This window comes from Podarcis vaucheri, assembly GCF_965113315.1.
Source record: "Podarcis vaucheri genome assembly, chromosome: Z".
Lineage (NCBI taxonomy): Eukaryota > Metazoa > Chordata > Lepidosauria > Squamata > Lacertidae > Podarcis > Podarcis vaucheri.
In genome coordinates this window covers 30,567,928-30,592,298 of record NC_138758.1, presented here as the reverse complement: position 1 = coordinate 30,592,298, position 24,371 = coordinate 30,567,928, and the positions used below count along the sequence as shown (strand labels likewise).

Below are 24,371 nucleotides of genomic sequence, written 5' to 3'. Positions count from 1 at the left end.
CAGAGCGTATGGAAACAGCCAACAAGCAGCTTGCGGAAAAGGAAGGCTCTGAGGATAACAAGAAAACCATCTGCCAGCTCTTTGCACAAAGTGAGTCTGAATTTCTCCTTTAATATGGTAGAGGCCTGTTGCAAAGGTGGGGTTGAGGTGACAGCTGTTCAGAAATCACTAGGGCAAACAGTGGGTAGGCTTGGGAATGGCTCAGCATTGCATAAGATGGTGAGATGCTGGGGGTGTCTTAAAAAAAAATTAGGCGCAATCAGTGCTGCTCATAGTGATGAGCAGTTTCTCTTTCCCACCCTTTACTCACTACAGGTCTTGACTTCCACACGTTCACACTTCCCCTGAACATTTATTTTTCTACCCCTTGGTTCTACCCCACCTTACCGCTACCTTTCCTAAATTGCACTGGATATAGTTCTATAGTGCAGAACAAAGTGAGAGATTATAGGACTCTCCCAGCTCTTCCTGGAGATGCCAGCAGGGATTTCTTTTCTGGCTCATTGAACTGATAGTGCAGGCTATGGTTCTTCCCTGGCCAGTGGCTGCTAGGCTGCCTCTGAGCCGAGCCATGATGACGATCACTGAATGCTCGCTGCAAGGGAGTAACTACCGGGGGACGGGGGACTTTTTCTTTCATGCCTCTGTTTGTGGACTTTCTGGAAGCATCTGACTGGCCACTGTAGGTAGATCCAGGACCTGTTGGGATAAGAATCTAGGAAGACTCCTGCTGGAGCAGACCCAAAGCTTGTCTTGCACCAACATTCATCTTCCTCTGGTTTGCTCCTGAAACATAATTGGTTTTGAAAGGGGAAAATGCTGCAGATACTCCTTAACGCCAGCGCCTGCAATCTTTTTAATTACTGATGGATATTCCAGCGCTAACTGAATGAGATGCACCATCCCATTCCCCATCGGTAGGGTGTGAAAATACTTCACATCTATAGGTTCACTTTTATAACATTTATAAACAGAGCCCTACCACTAAAATCTCAATGTGAATACAGTGTAAAATTCTCAATGTGAATACAGTGTAAAATTCTGTGTGTGATTATCTTCTGCTTCCATTCTCTCCACACCTGCAAGACTGGCACTGCTTAGCCTGTCTGCTGGCTGGATAAAATCTGGTTCTGTTAACAAAATGACTTGGTGTAATTCCTTAGGCATGGGATGATGCTGCAGCTTGGAATGTGCTTTCTCCTGTGTTGTCAGGGCTGGATGTATTTTATTCAAGAGGTGTGTATTCTGCAGCTGAGTCAGTGTTGGCATCCAACTGGTAGAATGCTGAGAACCACAGCAGCTCCACAAAAACTAGCACCCTTGGTGAATTCATTCTTCATTTCTGCCGTGCCACTTCATGCCTTAGGCATGCCTGGATTATCCTGTTTGTTTTGTTTTGCTTTTTAACATAGTAACCCGTAAAATGGGTCTTGTTTGGACACCTCACTGCAGAGGTTCCAGATAGTTCTTTCTTCGTAGAACACTTCTTTTTGGATTAAAGCAAGCAGCGAATCCATTCCATTTTGGATTCATCTCGTGTGTGTGTGTGTGTGTGTGTGTGTGTTGCTTCAGCCAAATCAAAGTCCTTAGTTGAAGTCCAATTTACACAATTCCCTTGTGTGGGGGTAGACTCACTTCTCTCCCTCCAATTACCTAGCCCAAATCACACTAGGCATATTGTGTGGAAGTCATCCAAATCCTTAATCACTAGCACAAAATGTTGTTTTTGCACACCAGAATTGACTTTCCTTAATACGAACAAGGAATTGCACAGTTAGGATCTATGTTTGCATGGGTGTTGTCTGTCTCATTTGTAGCAAACTCCACTGTGTAGTTCATGTAGCTAAGGAATGGCACGAAGGCTGGACTTGACCAAAGCAGTCAGATAATCTTCCTGGAAATTAGGTTTGTGAAATCACTCCTGCTAGCTGTATATTGTCCTTTTCTGTACACAGTGAGGCACTGAATTCGACATCTGCTGCAAGACCTACGATTTTTGAGGCTGTTAATATATAAAATACAGGTGGACAAACATCAGGCTTGCAGAATCGTAATTTGTTTTTTTACTAGAACTTGAGATCCACCAGTGTCACAGCCTGTCACATGGTTGTAGTAGGGATAAAAGTTTCAGGGGGGAACCATGCCAACTGCCTTGCACTCCTTGGAGGAAAGGTAGAATGAAGAAGGGTGATACGCATTTTAAAAGAAACAGAGATTTTAAATGGATTTCCCAGAAGACCACTCAATCTTTCTCCTTGCCCTTCTGCCCATTTTCTTAAAAAGTTTTCCTTCCACTCCCCTTTTATTCGGACAGACAAAGAAACCCAGAGGGAGAAGGAGAAGCTAGAGATTGAGCTAGCTGGAGTTCGCTCTGCTAATGAGGAACAGCGGAGGCACATTGAAATTCGCGACCAGGCTTTGAACAATGCTCAGGCCAAAGTGGTGAAACTGGAAGAAGAGGTAAGGCCCCATTCCCCAGCGCAGAGGAGCTGCTGGAGGTTCTCGTCACGTGTTCAGTCTGTTTCTTGTTTCACACTTTTGTGTTTGCATCCTGTCATCTACATTCACTTTTAACGGAAAAGCAAAGAAAGTCATATCAAGTTGCGCAGTAGCATAAATGATTCTTATTAATCCATACAAATTATCCAGATGCCCATCATATAATGTCCTGGGGGCAGCACAAAAGCTTTTTTCATCTATCTCAAGAGAGTCATGAAAGAATATAGTTAAAGCTGTATTTCTCAGTTTAGTCATATCTGCAAAGGTCCCTTGGAGAGTTTAGAAAGTTTGGAAATTGGTCTTAAAAACAAAACATTTTGAAAAGGAAAACCTCCACTGCTTTCATCTCAAATAAGTGAGATCCCAACCAGCATTTGTGCTTAAAGCTCTTGCGAAGGGCCAGGTTGGTGCTTTTCATTCCTCTTGCAAATTAATGTGGATGCTTTTCCATGAATGAGCATCAGTTAAACTTATAGGATCTGCACTGCTAAAAGGCAGTGAGAATGGAATGTCCTTAAGGATGCCAGCTTGACCCCCTTTCTTCAAACACTCACTGAGCATTATTAAGGAAACTAAAATCTCTAAAAGACTTGCCCTTTTCTTTTTTACTGTAATTTTCCAAAACACCATTGTGTGAAGGGTGTTTGAGTTCTGAAAAGGAGAACTAGGCCTATGATTTTAGCACCGACTGGTTATCAAGCTGTTATAGTGGTTTGGCCAGATCCTTTGTGTGCTTAGTCCACATTTCTGAGCCCGTAATTGTAAATAATTTCCAATCTAGCCTTACAAAAGAGGAAGGATTTTGCCAAGTGGTGTTCTTGGCACATGTAGATAATTGGTGTGTGTGTGTGTTGTGCACGCTGCTTCTTCGCTTTTCTTGCTCCCTTGACTCTCCTTGCTTGCTTAACCTTTTCCAGACTCCTTTTTAAGAGGATGATTGGGCATAGTATTGTGAAGGCTGTTTTTATGCAAGTCCAGTTGGGCCTCTGAGCTCGCTTTTGGAAATAAAGTAGGGTGGGGTGGCTTCATTCCTGATGCCCAGATAACAAAATTGGACGGTGGCATGCTTATTCTTCAGTCCGTCTGAGACAGCGGGATTTCAGTCTTTGCGCAGCTGGGTATGTGGGGAATAAAATGGGGAACTGTGCTCTCCTCCTTTCTCTGTTTTTTTTTCTTTGCATGCTTCCAAAAGTAGCAAAGGGGGGTGGGGGGCTTGTAGATGGGGTGGGCTACATGAGCTCATTGTGCAGGTGGGGGAACTGGGCTGGCCAGGGACTGGTGGCTGTTGTGGTCCAGGGTATCTTGGGGTCACCAGGGTGAGCAAGGCTGTAAAATAAAAGAAAGAAACCCTCATGCAATGGAATGCTGGTGCTATTGTGTTTTCAGTACACATGTTGGAGGATGGTCGCAGCTGCTAGATTATCTGATTTCAGAGCAGCTGCATTAAAAATGTAAAAACCTGCTGGATCAGACCCGTGGCCCACCTAGTACAGCATCCTGTTCTCCTAAACAGTTGCCTGCGGGAAACCAGCACACAGGATTCAGGCACAAGACCACTCCCTACTCCTGCAGTTTCCAGCAACTCAGAAGCATTCCAGATACTCAGAAGCATTGCTGCCTACAGCTGTAGAGGCAGAGCACAGCCATTGTTGCTGGTAGCCCTCTCCTCCTCCATGAATTTGCCCTAATCCCCTTTTAAAGCTTCCTTGGTTGTCTTCCCATCTCCTTTGAAGAGAGGGGTTGTTTTCTGTGTCTGCGCCCTGGAAGTCTTCTCTCACCCAGATTTTAATAGGAGCTGGAGAAGGTTTCATCTCTGTTACGAGAAAAACATTGCCAAGCGTCTTGGGACTCATTCCCAAACTGTGGCAGCTCTAGAGTTATGGCTGAATGATTGCTTGGAATTTTTGACCCGCTGGGAAGACATCTTGTGCTTTGGGTCACTATGCAGAATATGTACCAAAAGAATTTTTGAAAATAAGGGAAGGTTCTTTGATCAGCATCAACAGGGATAATATGGCCATGGTTTTCTAATTTGCTTTCTTTCCGCTTAATAACTATTGTGGTGATCAAATCCAAGCTGCTAATAGTATTTGTTCAAAGTATACTTTTCAAATTTTGGTTTTCTCCAATAGTCTGCAGTTGTTGTAGCCAAGCTTTTTTCCCTTTGTTATATGGGAAGATAAGAATTCCGTTTCTTTCATCAAATTTCTTAAAATAAAAAAGAAGATTTTTATTAAAGTTTTTCACAATACAATAAGATAGCCGCTACTATTAACTACAAGCAGAACAAGTAGAATATAGATTCCTCTCCCAAAGGCAATTATCAGCCCCCCCCCCCCCAACATTTCAGTCCCTCTCATCTCTCACCTGGGATCCTTCCTTTCTCCTCCCAGCCACTCACCCTGGGAGGAGGGACAACACTTCCCTGCCTCCCACCCACCCAGGGTCCTCCATGAACCATCCACCACCCACATGAATACTTAATTCCCTGGACCTTAACAAAGGCCCCAAGCATAGGATTCCAAAGAAAAAATAAAAAGAAGAAACAGAGAGAGAGAGAGAGAGAGAGAAAGAAAGAAAGAAAGAAAGAAAGAAAGAAAGAAAGAAAAGATTAAAGATAGATAAAACGGGCTTCCAATTTTCCATTTGCCAATTACATTTAAAAGAAATAATCAGCCAGTCCATGATAACTTCCATCTTCTCCACTTTCTGTTAAACAGTATTTCTTTTAAGTCAAAGCCTCTCAGAATCATTCTTTTCTTTTCCCCCACCAAAGTCCGAAGTCCCAGATTATTATTATTATTGGTAAATATCAACTAAGTTTTTTCTTTAATATTAACTTTACCTCCATTAATTGCCACCACCAGTTTCCCCTTTGTTCTTAGAGACAGGAAGTGGCTGTTACAAGTTTTCTGATTGTAAATTTTAATCAGCAGAGAAATCTCTGTAATTTGCATTTTTTTTGTCCCAGAAGTATTTAAGAAAGAGAGGATGCGGGTTTTCTTACCCTCAGAGGGTTGTTACGTGGCGTTTGGGCACAGTGTCAGCTCCTCAGCTTGCTGTCTCATTCTGTCACCCATCCAAGCCCCCAGGTGCAGGAAGCAGAGAACAGCCTTGATCAAAGCATTTGAGGTTTCTCCTATTTGATCACTCTTATCTCCCAAAATGATTTAATAGTCAGACCATCTGTCTTACTATCATCAATCACCACATAGTTATCTTCTGTCAGCGGAACTGATAGAGAAGGTCAGTCCGCTATTCCTTCTCTTGGAAGTGCTGGGGGGGGGGGATATCACCAGATCAAATTCCAGTTTCTGTGAAGGCTTTGGGGGTTTTTGCAGTGTGTGTGTGTGTGATTATTTTACTCCCCGCCTCAAGTGCAATATGGTTGATGTGCTCACCCAAGAATATTCATTTTACTCATCTTTTCCACCATTTATTGCATTTCTATCCCAACGTTCCCTCCAAGGAGCTCAAGGTGGCATACACGGCTCTCCCCCATTTAATCTACCCCATTTAATCTGCACAACAACCCGGTGAGGTAGGTTAGGCTGAAAGGCAGTGATTTGCCCCAAGGTCACCCAGTGAGCTTCATAGCTAATTGTGGGGAACTGAACCCTGGATTCCCAGGTCTTAGTGCAACACTCTATGACTAGGACACCATAGATATAACATGTCTGTCTATAGTCTGTGTGTGTGTGTGTTTCAAGGGTCCATGCATATGCAGTGCCACAGAAATTGCTGGGTTGTTTTTAAACTGTTTTAAAAAAACAAAAACACTCCATTTTGGTCTGTGAGTAATTTTCCAGAGGTGCTCTTTGAGGGTTATAACTTATTTTAAAATAAGCAAACAGAAAGTGGGAAAGAACTGACCAGATGGGTTTGGCTTGAGTTGCTGTTGAGGCACGGTGGCGCTTCGTGACGTCTGGTTTTCAAAGGTTCTGTGCAACAACTCAGCAATGCTCAAAACCCTCCCATTCAGAATACAGGTTTATTCTCTAATCAAAAGATAAGGAAGTACATACGTACAAGAGAAAGAACATATAAGAGAAATAAGAGTGTATGGAGAATAGCACTTGCAGAGAAAATAACTCAAGACGTAGCATTATTGAAGGGGGAAAAGAAACCGGAAACTTTCTATGCCAGTTGGTGGCTATTCATTACGTATGTATCCAGAATGCGTTGGCTGCATCAGTACAGATCTGGCTTCCTGATTGCTTTCCCTTTGTTAAAGTTATGTTTGTGCGTGTCCTTTCTCCTTCAGGTTTCGGAGACTATAATGATTTGATGCATAAGATCCCTGTTGTAGAAATGGCAAAAATAGATACTAAACAAACACGAGTGATGATCATGCAATAGAATATAAAGGAGGCAGTGGGAGACTTTAGCATTTTTTCTTTGTATGGATATTATTGTGTCCATTTAATGTATATTAATGCAAAATCAATAAAAAGATTTGGAATGAGGAGAGAGAAGTAATGCTGGACCAAAGCACTTGGCTGATGAAATACTTTTCAGCCATAGCAGGCATCTCCTTGAAGCAAAATTATTTCTGCTCTTGGAGAGGCCTGTGATGTTTAGCTGGCTCGAATCAGTTACTTTAGTTGGTTTAAGAAGGGTTTGATCAATTAAAAGTGTATCCGCAATGAACATCAGTTTACAAAAAAGATAAAACAATTAAATTAGCAATACAAAAAATCACCACTCATAATTTAGAATTTTCAGGGTAGGCCTATCTGAATAATAATGTTTAGCATGTGCCAAAAAGCACTGTGAAGGCGCCTGCCTGGTGTCAATAGGCAGGGAGTTCCAAAGTGCAGGTGCTGCCATACTAAATTGTTTGAATTGTTGTCATCTGCTCTGGGACCTCTTGGTGGTGATCATCATTATTAATGATGTTTTGGACTGCAATTCTCATCAGCCCCAGATAGGATAGCTGTGTTCCCATCACCAACCCCACCAACATAGGACTGTCCTGGCTGGGGATGATGGGAACTGTAGTCCAAACCACCTTGCAAACTCTCCAGCTGGTCAGTGGGTGTGAGAACAGAGTCCTGGGCCTTTGACCTGACCCAGCTGGCTCTTCTTGTGTTCTTATAATGTCCTGCATGCAGTGCCTTACCACTGCGCTACAGCCCTTCCCCTGATTGGGGGAGACAGCAAAAGGGTGGTTGCTGCCCTCCCCCTGCTGTGCTTTTGGGATGACTGGGGGGAGGGGGGATCTGGGTTGCTGCTCTTGACGAAGGCTTGCTGGAGCTAGCAGGTGCTGTGATGCTTCTGGATGCTGAAGGAGCTTCACCACCTACACTCCCCCCACCCTTTTTTTCTTTTAGTTGAAGAAGAAGCAGGTTTATGTTGAGAAGGTGGAGAAAATGCAGCAGGCCTTGGTTCAGCTGCAGGCAGCCTGCGAGAAGCGCGAACAGCTGGAACACCGACTGCGGACACGGCTGGAGAGGGAACTCGAATCCCTCCGGATGCAGCAGGTAAGAGGATCTTAAGCAGAACTCCACCTTCCAACTGAGTATTGAAAGTGTTGGTGCTGCCCTTTAAAGCCCTAAACGGCCTTGGCCCAGTAAACCTGAAGGAGCGTCTCCACCTCCATCGTTCAGCCCAGACACCAGCTCCAAGGGCCTTCTGGCAGTTCCCTCACTGCGAGAAGCAAAGTTACAGGGAACCAGGCAGAGGGCCTTCTCGGTAGTGGCGCCTGCCCTGTGGAACGCCCTCCCAGCAGATATCAGAGAAATAAACAACTATCTGACTTTCAGAGCACATCTGAAGGCAGCCCTGTTTAGGGAAGTTTTTAATGTTTGATCTTTTATAATGTTTTTAATATTCTGCTGGGAGCCACCTAGAGTGGCTGGGGCAACCCAGCCAAATGGGCAGGGTATAAATAATAGGAGGAGGATTAGCTGGGCTTCTGGTTTTTAAAAAGCCCTAGTGAAACTTATTTAACCGACTGCTTTTTTGAAAGGAGGTGAACACACACAGGAACCTAACCCTAACACCATGTCAGCTGCTTCGTCCCTCTAGCTCAGTATTGTTTACATTGACTGGCAGCAGCTCTCCAGCATTTCAGGCAGGGAATCTTTCCCAGCCCTACCTGGAAATGGGATAGAACCCAGGACCTTCTGCATGTGGAGCAGACACTGTGCCACTGACCCTAGTTAGCGACTCAAGAGTGAGCGTTTGTTTTCTGTTAGGAGACACATCACAGGCGCCTTTCCTTCTGCTGCTTCCTGCACTGTTCATAAAGTGCCTCTGTTATGTAATGAATTTAGTGTGTGTCAAAGCAGAGCTTCCAGCTGAACAGTTGTCAGGTTGTCCCACTGCGTGGTTTTCAGTGAGATGTGTGCATTTTTCTTACTAGGGGATAAAAACTGTTCTGTCCAAGTGACCCACAGAACGGCTTGGTCCCACAACTGATAATTAGCACACTTCAAACTTGCCAAGCAATCCAACATTTGGCTGACTTAGGTGAATCAGACTTTATTCTCCAGGAAGCCACAGAGTTAGCAAGTGTAATAATAATGTGATCAGTGGGACAGTTGCTCAGTGTCCCTGGCGTAGGCAAATGTGTGACACACCTATGATTTTAAATAACCTTTACTTTCCATAATGACGGAGCTTGCAGGTGGAGAACACTTTTATATTTGCATTTCTTCAATACTTCTAAATGGTATATTTGTATGAATCAATGCCTTATTATCCCTTCTGGAGCTGCACTGTACAGGCTATGATGTCCCATGGTTTTTCTTTATCTTTATTTATATCCCACCTTTTCCCCAGACTGGAAAAGCCAGCTTACATGAATTAAAACAACTCTGATAACATGCGGAAGGCTAAAAACATGAAAGATGATAGTTTAAAAATAATTAAACTGTAATAGAATTAAAGCAATATAAAGACAGGTCTATTGGTAAAGACAGCACAGTCAGTCCCCAAGAGACTGTCAGAATAAAACAGTTTTCACCTGCCAGTGGAAAGACAACAAGGAGGGAGCTAGTCTGCCTTCTCTGAGAAGGGAGTTCCAGAGTCTAGGAGTAGCCACCAATAAGGCCCTCTTGGCTTACATTTTCAGTTCATTGTATTCTTTCCCTTTGTATTATGTTCGCACTTTTCAACGAATATTTATCCTGAAACAAAAAAATAACGTGTTCAGTGGGGATTTCTGATACGGCAGCAGCCTTCATTCTAAGCAGCTTATTGGCTTGTTTTATCATCAGCGCCAGGGGACTTCTCAGCCGGCCAGTGTCTCTGAATACAACGCCACAGCACTTATGGAGCTCCTGCGGGAAAAGGAGGAGCGGATTCTTGCCCTGGAAGCAGACATGACAAAGTGGGAACAGAAGTACCTGGAAGAAAGCGTCATGAGGCAGTTTGCATTGGATGCCGCAGCTACAGTTGCTGCCCAGAGGTAGGAAGTGGAGTTGATAGTACAGAAACCGGGGGAGAGGAAATAGTATCTATAGAGCCCACATCCCCACAGTGTTTTTATTTATTCATTTCATTTCATTCATGGAGTATGGCTCCGTAGACTGATGTGCAAGTAAGGTGTGTCTGTTTCAAGAGCCGAAGCATATTCTGATGGAAGCCACTGAGGTCACCTGAGCCTCAGACGACAGCAAAGGATGCAGAAGCTGCTTACCCACTCCTTTAGAGAAAGTGTTGTTTTCCACTGCTTTTAAAAATGTTTTAAAAGGTTTTTTTTTTGCCCCTTTTGTTCTTATTTACTTTAATTCGCTGTTATACTCTTAGTAAAACATATTTAAAAAGAAAAAGAAAAAAAGAGTGGTCGACCTCCAGGATCTCATTATTATGAACCTGGCTTCTAATAAAAGTTTGTGTGCTTTTTCATACAACCACAAGGGCTAGAATTTCTAAATTTCTCAATAAAACTCAATCCTTCAGCCACCGAAACCTTGCGTTGTGTGGCAACATGAGATTCTTCCGATACAGGAGTTTGGCTAGCATTTGGACAGTGGCGTAGCGTGGGTTGTCAGTACCCGGGGCAAGGCAAGTAATTTGCGCCCCCTAACCCGTGGATTTGTGCCCCCTAACCCTAACCCCCAGATGTTGCGCCCGGTGCGGCCGGGCCCCCCTGCACCCCCCACGCTACGCCACTGCATTTGGATGAGGTTCAGCTCCACTGGTTACACACAGGAGCTCCGCTGCAATGGGTTCTGTTGGGTAGGGATCCTGCTAACATGCTGCCCAGCTACTAGTCCTGCTTGTTTTTCAGGGACACCACTGTCATCAGCCACTCGCCCAATGCCAGTTATGACACCTCTCTTGAAGCTCGCATTCAGAAGGAAGAGGAGGAGATCCTGATGGCTAACAGGAGATGCCTAGACATGGAGGGAAGGTAAACTGCAGCTTGAACATTTTTCTTGTGCTGTTCTTTCATATCAGTTTTTAAATACATAATTAATCAGGATAGGAAACGTTTCTTCTCTACACACACACACACACACACACACACACACACACACACCCTTTTTCCTGGAGTCAAAACTGATATGCTGCACAATCCATAGGATTGCAGAAAACCTTTTTTGTGGAAATGATACTTAACACAAGCAGGCTTAGTAGTACAACACCAGAGGAAGAGATTCTGGCTAGCCAGGTGGCTCATCCACTCCCAGGATTGGATAACTTGGTCCATGGAAGAGGAGCATAACTTCTTTGACGTGTGCGCGCATACATACCCAACTCCCCTCCCTCCCATAAAATTTCTATACTAAATTGTAAAAACAAACAAATCTCAAACCAGTTTACAAAAAGAACAAAAAAAATTAAGATTATCAGTTAAAAACAGGTGTTCAAACCATTAAAAAAACACAATTAAAATAAATGATAAGCTAGTTTAAATCACATTTCAGCATTCTGCATATCTGGATAGGCTTGCCTAAACAAAAATCTTTTTAGCAGGTGCTGAAAAAAAAATACAAAAATGCACCTGCCTTATGTCAAGAGGCAGGGAGTTCCAAAGTGTGAGTTCTTACAAATGTGGAACAAATGCTGTGTTGCAACTATAACAGTGTAAAATCTAGATATTTCTTGGTTCCTCCTTCCATGCAAACATCTTTTGTGTCCAGCATCAAATTGAATTGCTTTGAACCATGTCTGAACACTGCCTAGCAAGTCTCCTCTTGGAATGTGATTTTTTTTGTATTAAAAAATGCTTCATTTTCAAGCACCTTTATAGTTTCTCTGGCTCTTCTTTCTCTTGTCCCGATTAGAAACCCCACTGAGCTTCAGACATATCTTGCCAATTATATTTATACCAGCGTTAATTAAATTCAGCCACCTTCACATTGTGCATAAATTTGTAACACGTGAAATTTAAGCGTTAGTTGATGAATGCTTATATTAATTTAAAATGATAATCTGATTATTCCTGTTCCTATTTGTTCTCTCATCTATTTATTTATCTCTTATCTTTTTGGCTTATTAATAATCAGTTCTTTAACATACAATTGTTGTTTTAATATTCCTTTTTCCTAGGAATTAAGTGGTTGGTTGTTTTTTTACGATTTTCATACACATATTAATAAACTGATACTTTGTAGTTATTTATCTCTATGGATGAATAAAGGACACTGAGAGTAGTTAACATACCATTTCAGGATCAAGAATGTTTATGTTATTTGGAAGGGGGATTGAATTTCTGTTTCCACGTTAGTTAGATTTTTCTTGTTTGTGGTGATAAAATTATACCTTTTACAGTGGTACCCCGCAAGACGAACGCCTCGCAAGACGGAAAACCCGCTAGACGAAAGGGTTTTCCATTTTGAAGGTGCTTCGGAAAACGAATTTCCCTATGGGCTTCCTTCGCAAGACGAAAGCCCATAGGGAAATCTCCGGGACAGCGGGGAAGCGCAGCGCGTCTTCCCCACTGTCCTCGGACCTCCTCCGAAGGCTGGCGGTGGGGCGGAGAGACCTCCTCCCGCCGCCAGCCTTCGGAAGCCTGCTCCAAAGTCTGGCGGTGGGGCGGAAAGACCTCCTCCCGCCGCCAGGCTTCGGAAGGATGCTCCGAAGCCTGGCGGCGGGAGGAGGGCTCTCTGCCCCACCACCAGCCGTTGGAAGGCTGCTCCGAAGGCTGGCGGCAGGAGGAGGTCTCTCCGCCCCACCGCCAGCCTTCAGAAGGCTGTCCTGAAGACTTGCGGTGGGAGGAGGGTTTTCCTTCCCACCGCCAACATTCAGAATGCTGTTCTGAATGTTGGCGGTGGGGAGGAAAAACCCTCCTCCCACCGCAAGCCCCGGGAATAGAGGAGAAGCGCTGCGCCCCTTCCCCTCTGTTCCCGTACCTGTCCTGAAGGCTTGCGGTGGGGAGAAAAGCCCTTCTCCGCACCGCCAGCCTGGCAAGCGGTTTCCATAGGAACGCATTAATTGATTTTCAATGCATTCCTATGGGAAACCGTGCTTCGCAAGACGAAAAACTCGCAAGAAGAAAAAACTTGCGGAACGAATTAATTTCGTCTTGCGAGGCACCACTGTATATTTACAAAACAATAAAAATTATTTAAAGAAAAGTCTTGCCAACCTGGTGCCCTCCTGATGGTTTCTTGGACCTGAAGTCCCATCAACACCAGGCTTGGTGTAGGCTGTCCTGCACAAATTATCTGGGGTCTTCTTGAGTGTAGCAGGACATCCCTCAGCTCCTTCGTGAGAGCCCATGGGCTGTCAAGCATCCTATTGACAGACCCATGAACTCTGCCTAGTTTTCTTAATATTTGGGAAGAGGGATGCAGTCAGAAAAAGCCCCAGGATCACTGATATATTGATGACTGTCCTTTTGCCCTGTCCTAGGATCAAGACCCTCCATGCTCAAATCATTGAGAAGGATGCCATGATCAAGGTGCTCCAGCAGCGGTCCAGGAAAGAGGCCAGCAAGACTGACCAGCTGTCTTCCATGAGGCCAGCGAAATCCCTGATGTCCATCTCCAACACTGGCTCAGGCTTGCTCTCCCATTCTTCAACACTGAGCAGCACACCCATTCTGGAAGATAAGAGGGAGGACAAGAGCTGGAAGGGCAGCTTAGGTGATTTACACATGTGTTTGTGTGTGTGTTTTCACAAATCATACATGGGCTCTGAGCAGTCCAGTTGACCAGAGATCAAATCCTGCCTAGCAGGACCGGCCCTGTCCTTAGGTAGAATTTAATTTTGACATCGGGGGTATGTATTTTTTAGAAATTGTCCCCATGGAAGTGACGGAGAGTCAACTCAAACTGCCGTCTTGATATGACGATGTCACCACCACCCCTTGATTTATCGTTGTATTTGAACAATCACTGGAATTTTCTCTCTCTGGTGCCAGTATGTTGACACCAGGCTCAAATACCACACACCTGCGGCAGGGGGTGGGGTGGACACATCTTCCTGCTTTGGGCAGTGAGGAGCATGACTGCCATCAGTGAAACACATGCACAGCAGCACAAACAAACAAACACATCTTTTCCCACTCTGTACTTCTGTCTGTTCCATTATAATCACTTGCCTAAGGTTGTACTGTTGGAAGTGTGTGTTTGTGTTGTGACCCTCTGGAATGCATACTTTAGTAAGGCTCTTGGCTCTTTTTTATTATTAAAAAACTCTACATTGTCTTAACAGACTGGGTGCTGTGGGATGCTCCCAAGGAGCAGAATATAAGACGAAGCTGTCATCATGCATCTGGTGTGCAACTGCTTTGTCCTTTTTCTCCCTTTCAGGTGTTCTGCTGGGAACAGAATGCCGCTCCGAATCCATTCCTTCCACTCCTTCGCCCATCCTCCCCTCCCCTCCACTGCTGTTTGCGCACTCCAAGACCGGCAGCCGAGACTGTAGCACTCAGACGGACCGGGGAAGTGAGCAAAGCAAGGTCTCCGCCTCCTCTTCCTCCTCTGCTTTGCCTCCTGTGCAGGGGAGGCTCCCTGCTATGAATCTGACCTACACTTCGGACAAAGCAGGTAATGAGGACTTTCCCCTTGGCTGAGCCAGGACTTAAGAATAATGAACAACAATAATTTAAAAGCTTTCAATGAGTTAAAGTGACATTCTGCCCAGGGACCATACTGGCTGGGGATGATGGGAGTTGCCGTCTAAAATACTTGGAGGGCACAAGGTTGGGGAACAGCTGATCTCACCAATTAAATCACTTAAAGATTGCGGCCCTAGATGGAAGGCATTTTGCTAGGTGGAAACAAGAGCTGGAAAAGTATATAGTTGTCAATAGGCTACCACCCCTAGAAATGTACAGTCACACACCCATCGCCACCTTTTAAACTTATTTCCTTCTCTTGCTTTATAGATACACCAGTTTTCCATTCCAACACTCTAGAAAGGAAGAACCCAGCTCAGAATTTGGGGCAGGACCTCAACGATGCGGAAATGGTGGAGTATCTCATCTGAAGAAATCGAAAGCTGAAGCAGACTAGCAAGAAGTGTCTCTGTACCCCTCCCCCTGTGAAACCCTTTTCTTTCTTTTTTTAAGCAGATCATAGTAAAGGAAGCCAGAGCTTTCTGCTGTTTTGTATATATATATATATTTTCTCAAAGGTATGGGCAGGTTAACTTATATTTTGTTCCAAAATTATTAAAGTAGGTCTGGGGTTTTTTTTTTTAAGAAGGTTCTTTCCCATACCTTCTTTCTGTTTCTTTAAAAATACTGGATCTGATAGCATCTGGATAAAAATTAAACCAAGCTCCTAAATGCACTAAATTTTTGAAATGTCAGTATTTTTTTTTTGTTATTAAAAACAACAACCCTGTGTTGTAAGGAAAGTAAGGACCTTATTTAGACGTTGACGTCCATAATGCCTTTTTACAAAGCCTGTTACTTCCCAGGTTTCTCTTTTTGCCAGATGATTACATGGTGCTGTCACTTTTGAGTGTCGTTTAAGTGTCCCAAATATTCAGGGGTCCCTGAGAACCATTGTACGTATGGGACTCCAAAGGGTGGGACGACATTTTTTCACGTTCCTTGCCCTCCTTATGAGAGTGTCCGTTTTCACAGAACATTCCAGGACTAGAAAAAAATAAGTTGATTTCCACAATGTGCCTGCACTCGTTATTTTGTTTTTTTAAAAATAGATCTTATTGTTCATATCATTCTGTCCTTTTGTTAGATGCCCCAAGATGTAAGGGGAGTTTTCTGTTTATTTCATATATGTCAAAGGGCTTCCTACCCTTGCAGCAGGATGAGGAATAATGCATCCCATTCAGGATTTCAGTGAACAAGCTGTGAGCCTTTTCTCCATGTTGTTCTGCTGTTCTGTTCCGTTTAAACTGCAGCCATTCAGCTGGCTTGACTGGAGTTACTGCTAAACTAAGCAAGTGGCAGGGTGTGTCACCAGACAGAAACTTGATTTTCTGTGTGGCCATGCTGGGGAATTTTCCCTAAACCATATTTTTGCCTCTTCCACATGCCTTCTTCGACTATAATCGATTCATTCCAGAAGTTAGCAGCTTTTTCTCTTAAAATAATTGTATATTTTGATGTAAGAATGTAGTGCCTTACTCAAGATAATAGTTACACTGGGGTCCTTTTCTAAATAAAGTAAAGCAACCCTGTAAGTTGAAAACCTTGCATTTTCCTGAAAACTCTCATTAATCTTCTGCACACATTTAGAAATTATAATAGATTCATACCTAAGGTTTCAGGTTTTCATACCCATACATATAGACACATACCTGTAACTTGCATTATTTTGTTTCTTGGGAGCTGACATAAATATTGCAGCACTAGGTAGCAAACTTTGCAGGGATCGATTTCAAACATGCATTTAAAAGTTTGAAAAATGAATGTGTTTCTATTGTACATGTTTTTAACAACTGCCAGCACAGATCCCAAAGTTACGTATATTAGAGAAATGAGCAAAAGTGGAGGAGTAACTAGATTATGTCATTCAGAGGCAACAGAAGGAACCCTTGAACAAAATGTAAACTGTGAGTTAAGTTGTGTCCAAAGGGAAGTGCCTTCTGAGCGTGAGTCTAGTCTCCTTTATCCAGGTGCCTCCCATCCTCTGGTAGGTGAGAGAGCATGTTGCATGCAACCTCTCCTTAGCATCTTCAGAAGATAAAGATCTAAAATGGCATAAAGAAAAGTAAAGAATCCATTGTGTCCTATGGTGCCTTTTGAACTTCAGGATAATTTCCCTTTAACAGGAACAAAGCAAGTGATCTTATACCATATAATTATTTGAGAGTGTACTCACCCCAGGCCAGCAGAAGGAGTTCTGGAGGGCTGCAGGTTCGTCCCTAAAATATTGTGCCAGGCTGGGTAGGAGGAGATTTCTCTATGCACATTTGGGGACATCCTGAATCTGCTGATTTTTTTATTTTTTGCAACTCTGCTGCTGCTGCAAATTAGTCTCATAGCAGCTGGGAGTTTTGTGCAAGCAAGTGAAGTTTTCCACTAGTCACCCACTCTTTTCATTATGTTAATTATGGGACTTTGGGAATCTGCCTGGTAATTAGGAAAATTTGTTTTCCTCGCATGTAACTTTTGGCCTGCTGTGGAATTAAGTTGGAAGTTGACACTACTTAGAAGAAGTTATGCTGCGCAACGCTCCTTCTTCTGCTTCTCCTTTCCTCTGTAAAATTTATTGGTACTGGACAAGAGGCAAGACAATATAAAACTGATAACCTTTGTGCTTGAACCAAACGTTAGACTAAGAGTTTTAACACAAACTCGGGTAATAGAAGCTATGCTGTAGATGAGTCTTCCCCAGCTGGGAACACCACATCTCCCATCTTCCCCAGCCGGCATGGCCAGTGGGGAGGGGGGACAGTAGTAGTTCTAAACATCTTGAAGGCACCAGCGGGGAAGACTATGTGTAGATTGTATAGAGGAAGGCTTTGTAGTTTTTCTTACGCGCTGCAGGGGGGTGGACTAGATGACCCTTAGGGTCACGTCCAATCCTAGGATTCTGAAAGCAAACCAGCAGGTGTTGCGTTCCCACCAACCTGATCGCAACACTCCGGGGGTCTTTCCTGCAACTTCTTCCCACTGGGAACAGACCCATTAGACCAGATGATTCAGGAACTGGTTGTAGGGGTGTTACCAACATCTTGTGTCTCCAGTCTGTTGGAAGGAGGGAATTTGCAGAGCTCTGAACATGTTGAATGTCTTCGCTTGGTGCCTCTTTCTCTCTATATATATTTCTTCTCCTGCACCAGTATAGGAACGTGTGTGTTATTATTTTTTATGTCTAGACTGTAAACCTCATGACAAAGTGTACCTGTACTGTATTTATGGAGAAAATAAAATTGTTTCTGCAAATATGTTTGCTTCAGACCGTTTATATCGCTTCTACTTTTTCAGTATCCACATCAGTGTTTAGATGGTGGAAACACAGTGGTACCTCTGGTTATATACTTAATTTGTTCCAGTGGTCCGTTCTTGACCTGAAACTGTTCTTAACCTGAAGCACCACTTTAGCTAATGGGGCCTCCTGCTGCTGCCGCCCCACCACTTCCATGTGATTTCTGTTTTCATCCTAAAGCAAAGTTCTTAACCTGAGGTACTATTTCTGGGTTAGCAGAGTCTGAAGCATATGTAACCTGAGGTACCACTGCATTTGCAACAGGGGTGGCTAACTTGAGGCTCTCAGGATTTGAACAGAGGACTCCAAGGGCCTAGTCCAGTGTTTCCCAAACTTTTTGGACTACAACTCCCATCATCCCTAACTAGCAGGACCAGGGGTCAGGGATGATGGCAATTGTAGTCCAAAAACCAGCTGGAGACCCAGGTTTAGGAAACACTGGCCTAGTCCAGTGTTCTAACCCAGGGGTAGGCGATGTGGTGGCCTGCAGATGTTTTGACTACACCTAACATATAGAGGGCCATTACTGCTCTCACCACTACATCACAGTGGCTCTTAACTCCAGTTGTTGGACTCCATCTCCCAGCCGCCATGCCCATTGGTCTGCCCAACAATATCTGCAAAGGTTAGTTGCATACTGAGAAAGGTAACACAACAAACCTCAGCGTGTTCTCAGGGATCAATGCAAAAGGCCCACTCTGTCCCCCCCTCACCCCGCAAGCAGCCATTGTTGTTTGTGTTTTTCCTGACAGGGCTGTTGTGCCTTTAGTAGTGCCCGGCCCAAATTGTGTCAGATGACACTTTCGCCTCTTCATGCATTTTAGTGTCAGGAAATCTTGCCTTTTTAATTTCTAGCTATTTGCCTAAAATCAAAGGAGAAAAAACGCCGGCAAGCCTAACCACTGACACACAAAATTGGCAGTGGGGTGACCACCACCTCTCTTGTATTGATTTAACGGTGGCCAACAGAGCAAGGCTCTTAACTGCTAGAAATTGGTTAAGTCACCTTTTATGTTGCCTGGTTGATTCTTACCCACTTTGACTTCACTCACTCTTGTGGCCTGACTTGGGTAAGTTGGCAACCTGGATTGCCCAGGTTGCTGCTCACCCCATTCCAATAATCTCTCCCTTTTTGCTGGCAGAGCAAGCGGGGCTTAAGCTCTGCCCCACAGCAGGTCAGAATAAACAATTATTTATCTTTCGTTTCATATATTTTTTACACCATTTAATTGTAAAGGGGGGGAGCCCTCAAAGCCGTTTACAAAAAAAGATAAAATAATAAACTTTATCAACAGGAAGAACCAGTGCTATTTTTTTAGAAAAAGAGGTGCTGGAACTCGCCGTGAACACCTCTCTCATTCTCTTATAATGGCAATGGTGCCCACCTGATTTTAGCTCCGGCTTGGGGGGGGGGGAACCCAGGGAATAATGAATAACAATGTAAGCCTTTCAAAAAGTTAAAATAACAATAGACTAAAAACAGATTAAAGCTTGCACCAACTTTTTAAGCTTGTCTAAAAATGTTTTTAGCAGGCACCAAAAAGGAATACAGTGAAGGCTCCTGCCTGATGTCAATAGGCAGGGAGTTCCAAAGTGTAGGTGCTGCCACACAAAAGGACGAGTTCCTACAAATGTGGAATGGTTGTCATGGTACCTGTAGTAGCTGTGGAAGTGGGCCAGAGCAAACTACAATTTTTAGCCATTTAAATTATAAGAACAGAATTTTGCTGACTTACAATTGCACCAACCTCCTGCCAGCTGATGTATGTGTTTCTCATTAAAGGTAAAGGTAAAGGGACCCCTGACCATTAGGTCCAGTCGTGGCCGACTCTGGGGTTGCAGCGCTCATCTCGCTTTACTGGCCAAGGGAGCTGGCGTACAGCTTCCGGGTCATGTGGCCAGCATGACTAAGCCGCTTCTGGCGAACCAGACCAATGCACGGAAACACCGTTTACCTTCCCGCCGGAGCGATACCTATTTATCTACTTGCACTTTGGCAAGCTTTTGAACTGCTAGGTGGGCAGGAGCAGGGACTGAGCAACGGGAGCTCACCCCGTCACGGGGATTCAAACCGCCAACCTTCTGATCGGCAAGACCTAGGCTCTGTGGTTTAACTCACAGCGCCACCCACTTCCCTCAGTGTTTGTCATTAGAGAATGTCTAAATCAGTTTTTCATTATGTGGTGCTTTCTAGATGATTGGACTACAACTTCCATCAATCACTACAGCTAGGTAGTCCAGGGTGATGGGAATTGTTCAAATCATCAGCAACACGCCAGTATTTCTGGAAGGCTGGTCTCAATAGTAGCTTTGTAGAGGGATGTGGGTGGTGCTGTGGTCTAAACCACTGAGCTTCTTGGGCTTGCCGATCAGAAGGTCGGTAGTTCGAATCCCCGCAAGGGTAGGTACCGTTCCAGTAGGAAGGTAAACGGCTTAGTCATGCTGGCCACATGACCTGGAAAAACTGTCTGGACAAACGCCAGCTCCCTCGGCCTGTAAAGTGAGATGAGCGCCACAACCCCAGTCAGACTGGACTTAACGGTCAGGGGTCCTTTACCTTTACTAGAGCACTTTAATTGTGCAAGAGGCACAATAGAAGGGCTAAGTTCCTTTTCCTCATTGACATGGGCTAAACAGAGACCACACAGCTCACCTTGCCTCTACATCTCTTTGGTTGCGGGGATGATCACTACACAAAGCATTTTTGCATTGGGATAGGGGCAAAATGAACATTCACACAGCAGAAATAGTTATAATGGAGCAGGCTGGCCCAGTGTGTGGTTTACTGAAACAAGCTCTAACTCCCAAGATGACAGCGGACCTTCAACTTTTGCACCTCCCTTTCCCTGCAAAAGGGACGCGGGTGGCACTGTGGGTAAAACCTCAGTGCCTAGGACTTGCCGATCGCATGGTCAGCGGTTTGAATCCCCGCAGCGGGGTGAGCTCCCGTCTTTCGGTCCCAGCTCCTGCCCACCTAGCAGTTCGAAAGCACCCCTAAGTGCAAGTAAATAGGTACCGCTTTATAGAGGGAAGGTAAACGGCGTTTCCATGTGCTGCCTGGTGCTGGCTCGCCAGCTGCAGCTTCATCACGCTGGCCACGTGACCCGGAAGTGTCTCCGGACAGCGCTGGCCCCCGGCCTCTTAAGTGAGATGGGCGCACAACCCTAGAGTCGGACACGACTGGCCCGTACGGGCAGGGGTACCTTTACCTTTACCTTCCCTGCAAAAACAGGCTGTCAAGATGTAGGGCAGGTGAGTCCCACACAGCTTTGTGGCTCACATATCGCCCTGGGCCAAAGCTCTGAAACAGGATCCCTTTTCCTCTCAAGGATGCAGCTGCTGCTTAGGGAAATGTTTGCTGACTCCTTTTTGGCAGAGATGAGAAACCTAAATCTAAATCTTTCCTGAAACATTCATGGGGCAACCAAAACATCCTGTGCGTTAGATTCCAGCTTGCAGCTAGAGGAAAGTCCACCACCACAATATTGATGATAAGAAGAAACATAACTTTGGCGTGCAATAACATTCTGTACACATCTGTCATCGAAATTCTCTGCAATAAAACATGACCCATGAAAGGATTTTGGCTGTTTAAAAAGATAAGCTACTTTAAAAATCAAGGCAATTTCTAGTGCCTTGTCTTATCCATGTAAACCTATTTTAAAATTGAACTTGGCTATGATGGAAGCTGCTGTATAGTGAATCAGAGGTTCATTTAGCTCAATATTGTCTACACTGACTGGCAGCTGCTCTTTTCCAGAGTCTGAAGTCTTGCCCAACCTCATGGAGATTGAACTGCTAAGCTTTCAGCCACATGCATTTATCTGTGGATGTATGAACATACGTACCTAACCTTTCTACAAAAGTACACAAAGGCACCAAACTGACACACAGTACAGTGGTACCTCAGGTTACATATGCTTCAGGTTACATACAATTCAGGTTACAGACTCCGCTAACCCAGAAATAGTGCTTCAGGTTAAGAACTTTGCTTCAGGATGAGAACAGAAATTGTGCTCCGGTGTTAAGAACAGTTTCAGGTTAAGTACGGACCTCCGGAACGAATTAAGTACTTAACCCGAGGTACCACTGTACAAAGCAAGACACAACTAAAACACAACTAAAGATAGGGCAAAATGCAGCCTAAAAACAAAACTCACAGCAGTGAAGAGCAACAGGGTTTTGTTGTTGTTGTTGTTTTAAAGCAGATCTCAAACACATTTATGGGACATCCTCTTTGGGCCCTGGGACAAGCCAGGAGAACTTTCCAGGGTGCTCCCCATTTCCAGGTTTCACTTCCAGGCTCCCAGCACCACTTGTGTGCATGGTCATGTGCAAATAGAGCATGCATAAATGGGGAGTCGCCTGTACACAAAAAGGAGAATTATTGGGTGCCAAGATCCAAGTTTGGAGCAAGTATTTTTTGGTGTGAGAACTACAGAGATTTAAAGTAAAAAAATATGCAGTATAGTAGGGAAATATAGAATATTAGACCTTTAAAATATCCCCTTGTGAATTCCAAGGTTCCCCTCTTCCCCTAGCAAAGAAAAATACCACAAGTTTTGTAAGTTAAAAGTGGTTTACTTACAAACTCTCCAAAGGTAAGATTCATGTGCTTTTCTATACAGCATTCAGAAAAAGTTGCATAGTCAGTGAAACTAGACTTAGTTCCAAAATAGTAACGTTCCTAAATAATCAATATAGGAATTCAAGAGTGGCTTGTGAGAGCCATGAACCTAAGCTGGAACAACCATTTCCATTAATCAAAATCCATTAGAACTATTTTGTTTAGGTAATTCAAAACAATTGATGAACATGATCCAGTGATACCAGCTTTTTAAAATCTTTTGATCTTTTAGGAGTATGATTGCATCTTACACAGGGAATCAATTCCAAGATTTCCATGTGTCTACAAGAACACATACTTGAACAATCCATATGGGAGCATCTTTACCCTTCTGTAACCTGCATGCTGAGAGGGCCTTTTTGCATTGGGTCTGCTTGGCTTACCAGGTGCAAAATGAGCTTTTGAGCTCTCTGCATTTTGAGCCCTCTCAGCATGACAGCGTGCAATATCTCAGAGTCCACACACTGAGTGGGCCTTGCCTGGTAAGCAAGGCAGAGAGCTGAAAAGCTCTTTCCATAACAGATAAACTCTGTGCAAAAAGAGCTCATAAACTAGGGTTGCCATATGCTAAGGTTACCAGATTTTTTTTCAATGAATCCAGGGACACTTTTCAACTTCCTACTACCGTATTTTTCGCTCTATAAGATGCACCAGACCATAAGACGCACCTAGTTTTTGGAGGAGGAAAACAAGAAAAAAAAAATCTGAATCCCAGAAGCCAGAACAGTGAGAAGGATCGTTGTTCTGGCTTCGGGGATAGCTGCGCAGCCTCTTCAGAGCAGTGGGATGAAGGCTCCCTGTGCCCTGAAGAGGCCCTCTTGCTGTTCTGGCTTCTGGAATAGCTGCGCAGCCTGCATTTGCTCCATAAGACGCACACACATTTCCCCTTACTTTTTAGGAGGGGAAAAGTGTGTCTTATAGAGCAAAAAATATGGTAAATAGATGGATTTTGTCAGGGGACTGATGTGGGGACTGTCCCCAGGAAACGGGGACATCTGGTAACCATATGTCAATATGTCATATCCAGAATACTGCAGTTGGCTTACTGCCGAAGAAAACAGCTGGCTGTAAATTACAAGAATACTAAAGTCATGGTGTTTTCAAGAAACTATAGGACCCATAGATGGTATAATCAGTTGATTGAGCAAGTTAAAGTCTTAAAATACTTCGGCCTTATTTTCCAGGCAACAGGGTCATGGGGAGGACTTCAGAAATATGCAAAGCAAAAAGCGTCCCAAAGTGCCAAAATTCTGACACACATTTTCCATACAAAAGGTGGCAATCACATACCATCAGCACTTGAAGCCCTTAAAACTAAACCCCTAGCAGAGTTATTATATGGGGCTCAGATTTGGACAGGCCCTCACCTTGGATCTACAGAATTCTGTTCCATCCTGTGTTCCAAATACTTCATTGTGCTTAGAGGCTAACCTCCCCTCTGTTTAATTACAGATTTGGCGTAGGACATTTAATTATTGGCTTCGTCTAAATTTAAACCCCACTGGTCTACTACCCTTAGTATCACAAGCTTGTCATGAGAGCGCTTGGACTAAAATTGTCAACCAAAAGCTTTACTTTTCTGGTTTATCACCACAACAGTTATTAATACTGGACTTCAGTAAAGCCAATAATTTAATTAGACAGTGCATATATGATATTGAGTGACAGAATAATCTGGCCACAATAAGGAAATTTTGTCCATGGTATGGTTATTTTCCAATTAGTCATTATGACACTTTGGCACCCTATTTGCAAAATGTAACAATTCCAAAATACAGGTGCGCTTTTCACTTTCACAAGAAAACTTTCACAACTTTGGGCAAACCAAAAAAAGAGAAAGCTGAACAACTTTTCTATTCAGATTTTCACTGTTCGAAATATGGCAACCCTATTGCAAGCTCCCTGCCTTCCATGTGTGTGTTTGCAACTGCTTAAAGTTT

At 43.9% G+C, this 24,371-nt stretch overlaps 1 protein-coding gene and 1 long non-coding RNA gene across 6 annotated transcripts in view; one reads left to right on the top strand and one right to left on the bottom strand.

Annotated features, from left to right (window-relative positions):
- AMOT (angiomotin) overlaps window positions 1–17,763 on the top strand; it is a 71,906-nt gene extending 54,143 nt beyond the window's left edge. For all 5 annotated transcript variants that reach the window (XM_082208244.1, XM_082208243.1, XM_082208245.1 and 2 more), the window contains 8 exons: window positions 4–90; window positions 2,315–2,460; window positions 7,833–7,982; window positions 9,723–9,913; window positions 10,739–10,861; window positions 13,309–13,541; window positions 14,211–14,447; window positions 14,789–17,763. In XM_082208244.1, the coding sequence (XP_082064370.1) occupies window positions 4–90; window positions 2,315–2,460; window positions 7,833–7,982; window positions 9,723–9,913; window positions 10,739–10,861; window positions 13,309–13,541; window positions 14,211–14,447; window positions 14,789–14,889 (1,268 nt within the window). In that variant the 3' untranslated portion in view covers window positions 14,890–17,763. The remainder of the gene's footprint in view (window positions 1–3; window positions 91–2,314; window positions 2,461–7,832; window positions 7,983–9,722; window positions 9,914–10,738; window positions 10,862–13,308; window positions 13,542–14,210; window positions 14,448–14,788) is intronic.
- Window positions 8,970–13,302, bottom strand: LOC309524010. The gene is made up of 2 exons (XR_014215745.1): window positions 13,043–13,302; window positions 8,970–9,632 (listed from the first exon to the last, which is right to left on the bottom strand). It is a non-coding gene; the product is annotated as an uncharacterized lncRNA (long non-coding RNA).
- Window positions 17,764–24,371: the final 6,608 nt, after the last annotated feature.